At 38.8% G+C, this 13,819-nt stretch overlaps 2 protein-coding genes and 1 gene segment (V, D, J or C); 1 reads left to right on the forward strand and 2 right to left on the reverse strand.

Moving 5' to 3' along the window:
- The window catches only part of LOC130680826 (immunoglobulin lambda variable 1-40-like), a 209,277-nt gene that overhangs the window by 127,284 nt on the left and 68,174 nt on the right, over positions 1-13,819 (reverse strand).
- The window catches only part of LOC130680825 (immunoglobulin lambda-1 light chain-like), a 270,410-nt gene that overhangs the window by 123,872 nt on the left and 132,719 nt on the right, over positions 1-13,819 (reverse strand). The window lies entirely within an intron of this gene.
- Positions 1-13,819, forward strand: part of ZNF280B (zinc finger protein 280B) — a 93,052-nt gene that overhangs the window by 25,480 nt on the left and 53,753 nt on the right. The window contains exon 2 of one of the 2 annotated variants that reach the window (XM_057492322.1): positions 2,084-6,508. The exons of the other annotated variant lie outside the window; for it this stretch is intronic. Coding sequence (XP_057348305.1) covers positions 2,154-3,788 — 1,635 coding nt within the window. The 5' untranslated portion in view covers positions 2,084-2,153 and the 3' untranslated portion in view covers positions 3,789-6,508. Of the gene's footprint in view, positions 1-2,083; positions 6,509-13,819 lie in introns of those variants that run through there. 2 annotated transcript variants of the gene reach the window in all.

Genomic DNA, 13,819 nt, shown 5'->3' on the forward strand with positions numbered 1-13,819 from the left:
AAAAGAATCAAGATAAAGTTTATACTATATTAGATGGTGATAAGGGCTTGAAGGTGAAAGAGAAGGGGAGATTGGGGATGTGAATTAGAGTTTGGTTGGAGTATTTGAGACGCTCTCTGAGAAGATGACTTGGGACAGAGTCCTGAAGGTGGCAAGGAGCCAGCCCTGCAGGTTTTGCATGATGAGCATTCATATTAGACAGATAGCAAATACAAGGGCCCTAAGCAAGGTAAAGTGTTTCACATGTTCAAGAAATCGCAAGGAGGTTAGTGTGGTTAGAGTGAAGTAGATGGGGGAGAGGAGTATGAGATTCCTGCATGGTGGTATGTGGGGTTGGAGGCATTGAAAGACTTAGCCTTTTACTGAGTGAACCAGAAAGCCATTTGAGGGTTTTGAGCTTAACGGTGATATAATATGATTTCTTTAACAGAAGTACTTCACCTGCCATGTGGAGAAGACACTGAGGTGGGGTGAGGGAGGAAGTACTGTTGGACTTAAGTTCAGTGGGGAAGTCAGAATTGGAGAAATTTAGGAGAGACATCAGTGAATGGATTATAACTAAAGCCTCAGTTGGGATGAGGTTATCAAGAGAGCTCATTTTCTATTTTCTAGGCACGTGCTAAACACTTGATATTGATTTATGTTATTTTGTAAAATGACTGTGTAAGCACCCTTACTCTATTCTTAAATATGATACTTTTCTATATTAATATTTATGAAGTTAACATGTATGAACCAATTGAGATATGTGCATTTAATATACATTTCTCTCCAGCTCTACTACAAAACAAACTGCCGTTTAATAGTTGGTGCCCCCCCACCAGTACACAAGCATGTATTCTATATTAGTATCAGGAAAGAACACAAGTGGTCAAAACCTTCTAAGAATGGTAACAGATGTTAACTGACTCTCTTGTCAAACAATGAGTACTTGCTATGATGACAGACTGTTCCGAGTCTAGGAATACTGGGGAAAGATAGGCCTTTCAAGAAATTCACCTAATTCTTACAGAAGCTCAGAGGAACCAGGGATAGCATCCTAGTGTTCTGAACTGAGTCATGACGGCCAAGTGAGGAAGGGATGGCAGTTGGATGTGTGCAGAGCATTTCAGGCATAGGAAACTTGTACAGTGATGAAAATCTATTTTAAGTACTTCAGCATGGTGTGTGTGCGTGTGTGCGTGCGTGCATGCGTGTGTGTGCTGTGTGCCCAAGCATGCTGGAGTTTGGTGGAGGTGGGTGGGGGAAGCAGAGAAGGGAGGGAAAGGGGAGTACTGAAAAAAAAATCATGACTCTTACATGTAAAAGGATTTTAGTTTAATCTTGAAAGCCATATTGAAAGGTTTTTAGCAAAGGGATGACAAAAACAATTGCTTGTTAACAAGACCATCCTGGCAAAGGATCACTGCTAAATGAAACAGACTCATCTAGCAAGTATTATAGAAAAATTACTGTATGCCAGACAAGACTGGGAGCCAGATGGCCATTTAGAAAGCAACTGCAGTATCTTAGCCTGCAAACGGTAGTAAGGAAGCAGTGTGGTTTGAGGGTTAAGAAGCAAAACTGTCAATTCTAGGTATATCAGATGCGGCTTAGAGTGGGGAGGCAAAAGAGAAATCTAAGAGGATTCCCAAGTTGAATAGTTTGTGCTTTTTAAAAGAGCTGTTACCTTTAAGTCTAAGAAATAGGAATATTTGCCTTTTAAGATACAGAAATACATTTAAAAGTTACAAACTTGCCGAAGATGCAGCTGGTGTGTGTCCTATTTAGAATTCCAGTTTAATCTTCTCCAACTCCAAAGCCCATGTTTCTAAGCACCACACACAGGTCTTGAACACGTGAAACACAAATACTTGTCCTTTATATTTGATTTTTGCTTAGTGATTAGCTGTTGTAGTTTTTCATAGGACAAAGTTACGATTCTAGAGTTGCATAGACTGCTAATCATAGATTTTAAGCTGTCATCTTTGCATCTTAGTGTCCTTAATCTGTGAAATAATGATGTTTGTAAGTGTTTTGGAAAGAATTAAGTAAGAAAACTCATTTTTCTATACTTACTGATGTGCAGTGTGTTTGTACTTAGGTGGAAGTTTATATAAAGGAAGCACTGGGACTTGTGACCACACCCTTCAAGAGTAAAAAGAAATTATAAAATGGAGCAACCGTGTATGTTATATGAGGAAGGACGAGAGCCAGAGCCGGAGAAGAGCATCAAAGAGACCAAACAAGTAGGTGATGAAGATGCTGAACTGATCTTTGTTGGGGTGGAACATGTAAACAGAGATGCTGAACTGATCTTTGTTGGGGTGACTTCAAATTCAAAACCAGTCGTTTCAAATATTTTGAACAGAGTCACCCCAGGTTCGTGTTCAAGGAGAAAAAGGTTTGGTCATCTCAGAAAAGATGCTGCTTGCAATTTGCAGCCTTTTCATCGTGTGACCCCTACACCAGCTGCAGTGAATGTCTTGCCAGTTTCTGAATCTGACTCAAGATCAACATATAGTCCTGTTATTATTGAGCCTTTGTCTAAAGCTGATTGCAAAAATAATTCACCGCGAGTCGTGCCTGATAGCTGTGCAGAGTCATGTTCTCCTGTGGTCACTTTCACGAGTTCACTGCAGCACCCGGAGGGATTAGCACTTTCTGAGGGAGGTACGAATAAAAGTCCTTCCATATCAAAGCGACTTTCCACTTCTAAAGTAAACACTGTAAATCCCAAAAGGCCTGAGCTCAGTGATGGAGTCACAGAGGGATATATTTCAGCATTGCCTCCTGCAGGCGTCTTTCATACAGTGACTACTCAGCAAAGCACACCCTCAAGCCTTGTTCATACTTCATTAAGCCATGTTCAGGATGGAGCATCTTCTCCAACAGCTTTTCCAAAGGACAGTGTCCATTTCAGGTCTGTAAATCCTGGTGGGGAAAATAAACTGGCCAAAACAGACTTACTGGGTCTAGCAAGTCAAAATAAGACTGTTGATCCCAACAAAGGAACTCTGATTGTGTCACTTCGTGACTTTTACTACGGACAGCATAAAGGAGATGGGCAGCCTGAAAAGAAGACTCATACAACTTTCAAATGCCTCAGGTGCTTGAAAGTTCTAAAAAATGTCAAGTTTATGAATCATATGAAACATCATTTGGAACTTGAGAAGCAGAGGAGTGACAGCTGGGAAGTCCACACCACCTGCCACCACTGCCACCGGCAGTTTCCCACTCCCTTCCAATTGCAGTGTCACACTGAAAGAGTACACACTACCCAGGAGCTCTCCATTGTCTGTAAAATTTGTGAGTTGTCATTCGAAACAGATCAGGTTCTCTTAGAACACATGAAGGACAATCATAAGCCTGGTGAAATGCCCTATGTGTGCCAGGTTTGCAATTACAGGTCATCGGCCTTTGCCGATGTGGACACACATTTCAGAACATGCCATGAAAACACTAAGAATTTGCTTTGTCCGTTTTGTCTCAAAATTTTCAAAACTGCAACACCGTACATGTGTCATTATAAAGGACACTGGGAAAAGAGTGTTCACCAGTGTTCCAAATGCCGGCTACAGTTTTTAACTTTCAAAGAGAAAATGGAACACAAGACCCAGTGTCATCAAATGTTTAAGAAACCTCAGCAACTAGAAGGTTTGCCTCCTGAAACAAAAGTTGTTATTCAAGTGTCACTGGGTCCTCTGCGACCAGGATCAGTGGAAGTAGCATCCATTACTGTGAGCACATCTGATTCTGAACCATCACCTCCCAGGTCTAAAAGTAGAGTTTCAAAAAACTCATATTAATTCTAGTTTCAGGAATTCTATAGCAAGTATTTCAAAGTCAAAAACCCCATAAAAACAAAAAATACAAACCATACATTATTCAGTAGCATCAAAAATAGTGAAACTATTGGGTCATTTATGAATTTTTAAAAATTGAAACACAATACTGTTTGATCTGAATTTTGTGATGCTATTTAAAAATATACTACCTAGTTTTTATGTAATTGTATCTGGCTTAACACATAAAAGGTGTGTGTGTGTGTGTGTGTGTGTGTGTGTGTGTGTGTGTGTGTGTGTGTATGTGAGAGAGAGAGGGAGAGAAAAAGTGGAAACCTATTATTTTGGTATTTCATGTTACTTGTAAATTTGAAAGCTCTTCCTTCTATATATAGCATCCATAGAATTTTTTAAGTCCTTAATTTTATTTTCAACTTTTTTACATGCCTCAAAGATTTCAAAATTAACTTTAGTCAGACTGGAATGGCTTTGTTACGGTGTGGTCTCACTTGCTGCTGAACTTCCAGAAGTGCCTCTGTTGTACTGGTCTAGAATAGTCTGGCTCTGAAAGCCTGGGTGTGGTTTGGAAGTTGAGGGGGAAGCTGTGCATGAATGGGAACCAGAAACTGGACGGTCCTCGGTGGAGAACAGTGGTTCCTTGTGTCAGTTGAGGGAGAGGCACACATTCACCTTAGACTTGGAGCCAAGGCAGAAGGAAAACTGTCTCAGAGTTTTTCTGCCTAATCCAAGAACATCCGAGGAAGCAAAACCATCAAAATGCCTATGTTTGTCTGAGGCGTCCCTACAGACATTAAACAGGTGGTATCTGTCCAGGTGCTGAACTGGACTAAGTTTAATTCTCTTACTTTTAAGATGGAATGGCACTTGTCCATGAAAAGTCAGTACAGTGGATAAAAGTAGCCCAGAGCAACTGATTGGGCTTTTATTTATGTTCTGTGTATATGTATCTTATCCTAATTGAACATGTGAAATTTGCAATTTTGTGTCTTGCCTGGGACATGAATGTATTAATAGTTTTTCTCACGTTGTGTGTATAATTTCCCATCTTAGCAAGTTAATATTGACACACTCTTATGCACAAGAAATGTCCCATTTATTCCAATAAGTATTAGGTCTTTAGAGTTACTGTCCTTCATCTATCTGACTAGCCCGTGACTATGTTATGGTGGGACCTTACCCCTTGCCGTCATCTCCAAGAGCTCTCTCACAGAACAGTGAGGTACCCTGGGTATTGGTGCCTGAGCGTCAGTGGTCTTGGCTGCTTCTGTGGGTTCCCAGGGTTGAGTCTCCCTAGTTTTAGTGCCATCTCTTCTTCCTCCACCTTGGCCCAGGTACCTAGCAGCCTCCGCGTACCACTCACGGAATCTGTGATCCTGGCTGTAGCCCTAAACCAGGAGAAATCTCTCCTTTTTTCTCTAGCTTTCTCCTCCTCTTCCTTAAAGGCACCTTATCTTTCACTGCTCCTTTCTTCCCTCCTCAATCTAGTTAAATTCCCTAAGCTTTCATAAAAAGCTGGGGAGTGCTAGTCACCAAGGGCTTAGTTTCCCATTTAGAACTGGGGAGGAAGCACTACAGGTAACAAAGTAGCTGTGAGTATATTGTTTATGTTTTTGAGAGTTTTACCTTGTGTATATTCTGTTGTATTTATTTGCAAAATGCTTGACTGAATGATTGATTGCACTTTGAACATTTTACTAGGCCTTTTCAGTTAGTTTGCTTGGGCCATTGCACTTTGCTAAATACCAGCCTGAACCCCCTTTCTTCACGTGTAGAAAGCCTGTGTGTGTGTGTGTACGTGTTCCACTTGTTCTGGTCTCAGGTGGGATTTTCTATGTATAAACAGATGTGTAGGCTTTTGCAAACTTACCTCCCTTAATTCTGTTTCTTTGGTAAAAATATGTTTTAGTACTTTGTTTTTGTGGTTGCATAGTAATACCAAAATTGTTATTACTGTTTGCTATTTCACTAAAGTATGCTCCTAAGGAGTACAGTTTGTTATTTATTGCCAACTGTAGGTTCCGGTGATAGGTCCCTCTCTACCTCCTCTCTCTCCCATTCGCAGCACTGCCACCGCTCCATTTTCCCACTGGTGTACATTCCTGACACACTGGCCTCACTCTTCTTCAAGCGAATCGCATTTCTTCCCGTCCAAAGACTTTGCAGCTGCTCTTCCTCTTAGAATGCTCTTCCCTAGGCCTGCATGGCTTGCTACCTCGCTCTTAACACTTTCATTTATTGAGCTTTACTGATGTTCTTAAAATGAAACCGACAATGAGATCCTCCTCACCCTGCTCCCCTTTTTCCTGCTCACCCCTTAAAGGCACTTTAAGCCTCCCCACTCCTTACTTCTCTCTCCAATCTAGTTAAATTTCCTAGGGTTTCACAAAAAGCTGGGAAGAGAAGTTTTCAAGGGCTTTGCTGCTCCCTTAGATTGAGCTAGCTTGCATCAATTTCTGTGCCTGCAACCAAAAGAAAATGAATATAGTGAGTTGAGTTCTTTCAGGAGCTTTCTCTGTTATATCGATACCTCTCTATTTTTTTAAGGCAATGTCACTTTGTTTTGTTTACAAATATATTGAATATCTGTCAAGATTACTATTTTGTTATTGCTCTTTGTGAATTTCCTTGTCTATTTTGCTTGCTTGTATTTTGAGATAAAATTTATTTTATTAATGTTGCCAAAATTTGTAAGTAAAATAGTGATTATAGTAATAAAATGTGTTTTTGAAAACTGTGTTTCCTCTATATTGTCTTTTCACCAATAACATGCCATATTTTTAGTTTTATTTAAGTTTTATTTTATATCACTATGTAAGTTCTTTACCTTCCTGCCAGTTGAGTTTATTTTTAATTTATTGCATTGGCTAGAACTTTTAAACAATGATATGTAAATGGGCTTTTGTATTTTTGGTTTTAACAAGAAATGTTTACCACTAAAGGTAATGAGTATGCTGCTTAATTTCTATTTCTACCTTTAGAATCTTTAAAGAGAACTGTTTAATTTTACTGGATAGTTTACAACATCTATTGAGATAATCATTTATTTGCTCTTTTCTTTACTATGCCAAGGTGTTGCTTGGCTAGATTCACAGCTTTTCTATTAGAAACCTTCCTTTCCTAAAGCAAAAATATTTCCACATGGGGTGGAATATAATCCTTCTACTCAGAATCTCATTCCCTTTCTCATTTCTAATATTGAAATGTATTTCCTCTTCCCCTCATTAGATTTGCCAGAATTTTATCAATGTTTCTCATTTACTTTTTATAAGAAACAACTCTTGGTTTATTATCCCAACTAGTTATGTGTTCTCTCTTTTTTTTTTTTTTTGTAGATAATTATTTTTTTATTGAAGGGTAGTTGACACACGGTATTACATTACATTAGTTTCAGGTGTACAACATAGTGATTCAACATTTATATACATGACAATTCTGGGTACCAGCTATCACCATGCCAAGCTGTTACAATATCTTGACTCTATTCATTACATCCCAGTTACTTATTATTTTACCATTGGAAGTGTATACTTTTTTTTTTTTTTGTGAGGGCATCTCTCATATTTATTGATCAAATGGTTGTTAACAACAAAAAAATTCTGTATAGGGGAGTCAATGCTCAATGCACAATCATTAATCCACCCCAAGCCTAATTTTCGTCAGTCTCCAATCTTCTGAGGCATAACAAACAAGTTCTTACATGGAGAACAAATTCTTACATAGTGAATAAGTTCTTACATGGTGAACAGTGCAAGGGCAGCCATCACAGAAACCTTTGGTTTTGCTCATGCATTATGAACTATAAACAGTCAGTTCAAATATGAATACTCATTTGATTTTTATACCTGATTTATATGTGGATACCACATTTCTCTCTTTATTATTATTATTTTTAATAAAATGCTGAAGTGGTAGGTAGATACAAGATAAAGGTAGAAAACATAGTTTAGTGTTGTAAGAGAGCAAATGTAGATAGATGATCAGGTGTGTGCCTGTAGACTGTGTGTTAATCCAAGCTAGACAAGGGCAATAAACATCCATGTATGCAGAAGATTTCTCTCAGAACATGAGGGGGGAGGTTCTAAGCCTCACCTCTGCTGATCCCCATTTTCTCACCTGATGGCCCCCCTGCGACTGTGCCTGTCTTAGGTTGTTCCTCCCTTGAGGAATCTTACCCGTCTCTGGCTAACCAGTCATCTTCCGGGGCCATACAGGGAAATGTAAAGTTGGTAAGTGAGAGAGAAGCCTTATTGTTTGAAATGGTTAGCTTTTTATTTCTTTGCATATTTAAGCCCTGTAGCTTCTATGCCCAGCATTTGTCTTGAGGTATCTTTACCACTTGGAAGAATTATGATACTCGGTAAATTTGATATGAGGCACGAATTCTATTTAAGGGTTGTAATTAGGAAGGAAGAAGAAAAGCTGTAGAAGTAGCAGGTGGAAGAAAACATGGGAAGATTGATTATTTCTTTGACATATCTTCTTGTAGAGTAACTTCAGCATGTATAGGTTTTAAGCTACTACTTAAATTGCGCACACACATTAACATAATAGGAGTATAGTTACATAACCAACGCATATCTGTAATTACCAGCCATCTCCAGTGAAACCAAGAAAACCAGTTAGGCACCTTAGGCATTTGTGAAAACTTATCTATGATATGGTGGCTATTGTCCAACTGAACTTGAACAGTCTGAGAGAAATCAGACAAATTAAAACAACCCATTCCTGGGGAATGTTCACATCCCTTATGTTCTTTTAACAGTAAATAGTCTGTAGTTGTAAGATTTTGGAGCGCTACAATTTGCACTTCTCCTAATTCTTGGTTGAGTTCCAACAGTATAGATCCAGTCAAATTTGTTGTTTTACTGTATGCACAGGCCAGCTTAGATATCTTCTTCCTCATTCCCATGGCAAGTCCAGGAACTGGTGGGATGAGTGCATCTACAGCTGTAGCAGTGCGTGGATCTTTGTTGGGGTTTTTTGATGATCATCTTCTGGCATGAGTCTTCCAGAGAGTGCTGATGTTGGAAGTTCTTTTTCATATCGTATCTTAGTTCATTTTCGGGGTAGCCCAATTAGGCTTTGATCCTCTGTATAAACACAAACAGACCCTTTGCCTACACTTTTATATGCCCTTTATACTCTTGTGTAGAACTCATTGGAGGTTACTACACAGGAACTGCCCTTTTTCTTTTTTTTGGTATCACTAATCTACACTTATATGACGAATATTATGTTTACTAGGCTCTCCCCTATACCAGGTCTCCCCTATAAACCGCTTTACAGTCACTGTCCATCAGCATAGCAAAATGTTGTAGAATCCCTACTTGCCTTCTCTGTGTTGTACAGCCCACCCTTTTCTCCTACCCCCCCATGCATGCTAATCTTAATACCCCCCTACTTCTCCCCCCCTTATCCCTCCCCACCCACCCATCCTCCCCAGTCCCTTTCCCTTTGGTACCTGTTAGTTCATTCTTGAGTTCTGTGATTCTGCTGCAGTTTTGTTCCTTCAGTTTTCCCTTTGTTCTTATATTCCACAGATAAGTGAAATCATTTGGTATTTCTCTTTCTCCGCTTGGCTTGTTTCACTGAGCATAATACCCTCCAGCTCCATCCATGTTGCTGCAAATGGTTGGATTTGCCCTTTTCTTATGGCTGAGTAGTATTCCATTGTGTATATGTACCACATCTTCTTTATCCATTCATCTATCGATGGACATTTAGGTAGCTTCCAATTCTTGGCTATTGTAAATAGTGCTGTGATAAACATAGGGGTGCACTGATCTTTCTCATACTTGATTGCTCCATTCTTAGGGTAAATTCCTAGGAGTGCAATTCCTGGGTCAAATGGTAGGTCTGTTTTGAGCATTTTGATGTACCTCCATACTGCTTTCCACAATGGTTGAACTAACTTACATTCCCACCAGCAGTGTAGGAGGGTTCCCCTTTCTCCACAGCCTCGCCAACATTTGTTGTTGTTTGTCTTTTGGATGGCAGCCATCCTTACTGGTGTGAGGTGGTACCTCATTGTAACTTTAATTTGCATTTCTCTGATAATTAGCGATGTGGAGCATCTTTTCATGTGTCTGTTGGCCATCTGTATTTCTTTTTTGGAGAACTGTCTGTTCAGTTCCTCTGCCCATTTTTTAATTGGGTTATTTGTTTTTTGTTTGTTGAGGCGTGTGAGCTCTTTATATATTCTGGACGTCAAGCCTTTATCGGATGTGTCATTTTCAAATATATTCTCCCATACTGTAGGGTTTCTTTTTCTGTTGATGGTGTCTTTTGCTGTACAGAAGCTTTTCAGCTTAATATAGTCCCACTTATTCATTTTTGCTGTTGTTTTCCTTGCCCAGGGAGATATGTTCAAGAAGAGGTCACTCATGTTTATGTCTAGGAGGTTTTTGCCTATGTTTTCTTCCAAGAGTTTAATGGTTTCATGACTTACATTCAGGTCTTTGATCCATTTTGAGTTTACTTTTGTATATGGGGTTAGACAATGGTCCAGTTTCAGTCTCCTACATGTAGCTGTCCAGTTTTGAGAGCACCATCTGTTGAAGAGACTGTCATTTCGCCATTGTATGTCCATGGCTCCTTTATCAAATATTAATTGACCATATATGTCTGGGTTAATGTCTGGATTCTCTAGTCTGTTCCATTGGTCTGTGGCTCTGCTCTTGTGCCAGTACCAAACTGTCTTGTTTACTATGGCTTTATAGTAGAGCTTGAAGTTGGGGAGTGAGATCCCCCCTACTTTATTCTTCTTTCTCAGGATTGCTTTGGCTATTCGGGGTCTTTGGTGTTTCCATATGAATTTTTGAATTATTTGTTCCAGTTCATTGAAGAATGTTGCTGGTAGTTTCATAGGGATTGCATCAAATCTGTATATTGCTTTGGGCAGGATGGCCATTTTGACTATATTAGTTCTTCCTAGCCACAAGCATGGGATGAGTTTCCATCTGTTAGTGTCCCCTTTAATTTCTCTTAAGAGTGACTTGTAGTTTTCAGAGTATAAGTCTTTCACTTCCTTGGTTAGGTTTATTCCTAGGTATTTTATTTTTTTTGATGCAATTGTGAATGGAGTTGTTTTCCTGATTTCTCTTTCTGTTGGTTCATTGTTAGTGTATAGGAAAGCCACAGATTTCTGTGTGTTGATTTTGTATCCTGCAACTTTGCTGTATTATGATATCAGTTCTAGTAGTTTTGGGGTGGAATCTTTAGGGTTTTTTATGTACAGTATCATGTCATCTGCAAATAGTGACAGTTTAACTTCTTCTTTACCAATCTGGATTCCTTGTATTTCTTTGTTTTGTCTGATTGCCGTGGCTAGGACCTCCAGTACTACGTTAAATAACAGTGGAGAGAGTGGGCATCCCTGTCTAGTTCCCGATCTCAGAGGAAATGCTTTCAGTTTCTCGCTGTTCAATATAATGTTGGCTGTGGGTTTATCATAGATGGCCTTTATTATGTTGAGGTACTTGCCCTCTATTCCCATTTTGCTGAGAGTTTTTATCATGAATGGATGTTGAACTTTGTCAAATGCTTTTTCAGCATCTATGGAGATCATGTGGTTTTTGTCTTTCTTTTTGTTGATGTGGTGGATGATGTTGATGGACTTTCGAATGTTGTACCATCCTTGCATCCCTGGGATGAATCCCACTTGGTCATGGTGTATGATCCTTTTGATGTATTTTTGAATTCGGTTTGCTAATATTTTGTTGAGTATTTTTGCATCTACATTCATCAGGGATATTGATCTGTAGTTTTCTTTTTTGGTGGGGTCTTTGCCTGGTTTTGGTATTAGGGTGATGTTAGCTTCATAGAATGAGTTTGGGAGTATCCCCTCCTCCTCTATTTTTTGGAAAACTCTAAGGAGAATGGGTATTATGTCTTCCCTGTATGTCTGATAAAATTGTGAGGTAAATCCATCTGGCCCGGGGGTTTTGTTCTTGGGTAGTTTTTTGATTACCGCTTCAATTTCGTTACTGGTAATTGGTCTGTTTAGATTTTCTGTTTCTTTCTGGGTCAATCTTGGAAGGTTGTATTTTTCTAGGAAGTTGTCCATTTCTCCTAGGTTTCCCAGCTTGTTAGCATATAGGTTTTCATAGTATTCTCTGATAATTCTTTGTATTTCTGTGGGGTCCATCGTGATTTTTCCTTTCTCGTTTCTGATACTGTTGATTTGTGTTGACTCTATTTTCTTCTTAATAAGTCTGGCTAGAGGCTTATCTATTTTGTTTATTTTCTCGAAGAACCAGCTCTTGGTTTCATTGATTTTTGCTTTTGTTTTATTGTTCTCAATTTTATTTATTTCTTTTTTTTTTTTTTTTTTTTTTTTCTTTAATAATTATTTTTTATTGAAGGGTAGTTGACACACAGTATTACATTACATGAGTTTCAAGTGTACAACACAGTGGTAGAACATTTATATACATAATTCTAGGTTCCAGCTATCACCCTACCAGGCTGTTACAATATCTTGACTATATTCCTTATGCTATACATTACATCCCGGTTACTAATTTATTTTACCATTGGAAGTCTGTCCTTTTTTTTTTTTTTTTTTTTTTGTGAGGGCATCTCTCATATTTATTGATCAAATGGTTGTTAACGACAATAAAATTCTGTATAGGGGAGTCAATGCTCAATGCACAATCATTATTCCACCCCAAGCCTAATTTTTGTCAGTCTCCAATCTTCTGAGGCATAACAAACAAGTTTTTACATGTAGAACAAATTCTTACATAATGAATAAGTTACATAGTGAACAGTACAAGGGCAGTCATCACAGAAACTTTCGGTTTTGCTCATGCATTATGAACTATAAACAGTCAGTTCAAATATGAATACTCATTTGGTTTTTATACTTGATTTATATGTGGATACCACATTTCTCTCTTTATTATTATTCTTTTTAATAAAATGCTGAAGTGGTAGGTAGATACAAGATAAAGGTAGAAAACATAGTTTAGTGTTGTAAGAGAGCACATGTAGATGATCAGGTGTGTGCCTGTAGACTATGTGTTAATCCAAGCTAGACCAGGGCAATAAAACATCCACGTATGCAGAAGATTTCTCTCAGAACGGGGGGGTGAGGTTCTAAGCCTCACCTCTGTTGATCCCCAATTTCTCACCTGATGGCCCCCCTGCGACTGTGCCTGTCTTAGGTTGTTCCTCCCTTGAGGAATCTTACCCGTCTCTGGCTAACCAGTCATCTTCCGGGGCCATACAGGGAAATGTGAAGTTGGTAAGTGAGAGAGAAGCCTTATTGTTTGAAAAAGTTAGCTTTTTACTTCTTTGCATATTTATGCCCTGTGGCTTCTATGCCCAGCATTTGTCTTGAGGTATCTTTACCACTTGGAAGAATTATGATACTCGGTAAATTTGATATGAGGCACGAATTCTATTTAAGGGTTGTAATTAGGAAGGAAGAAGAAAAGCTATAGAAGTAGCAGGCGGAAGAAAACATGGGAAGATTGATTATTTCTTTGATATATCTTCTTGTAGAGTAACTTCAGCATGTATAGGTTTTAAGCTTCTACTTAAATTGCACACACACATTAACATAGTAGGAGTATAGTTACATAACCAAAGCATATCTGTAATTACCAGCCATCTGCAGTGAAACCAAGAAAACCAGTTAGGCACCTTAGGCATTTGTGAAAACTTATCTATGATATGGTGGATATTGTCCAAATGAACTTGAACAGTCTGAGAGAAATCAGACAAATTAAAACAACCCATTCCTGGGGACTGTTCAAATGCCATATGTTCTTTTAACAATAAATAGTTTGTAGTTGTAAGAGTTTGGAGCACTACAATTTGCACTTCTCCAAATTCTTGGTTGAGTTCCAACAGTATAGATCCAGTCCAATTTTGTTGTTTTACTGTATGCACAGGCCAGCTTAGATATCTCCTTCCTCATTCCCATGGCAAGTCCAGGAACTGGTGGGATGAGTGCATCTACAGCTGTAGCAGTGCGTGGATCTTTGTTGGGGTTTTTTGATGATCATCTTCTGGCATGAGTCTTCCAG

Source organism: Manis pentadactyla, chromosome 14 (genome assembly GCF_030020395.1).
Source record: "Manis pentadactyla isolate mManPen7 chromosome 14, mManPen7.hap1, whole genome shotgun sequence".
NCBI lineage: Eukaryota > Metazoa > Chordata > Mammalia > Pholidota > Manidae > Manis > Manis pentadactyla.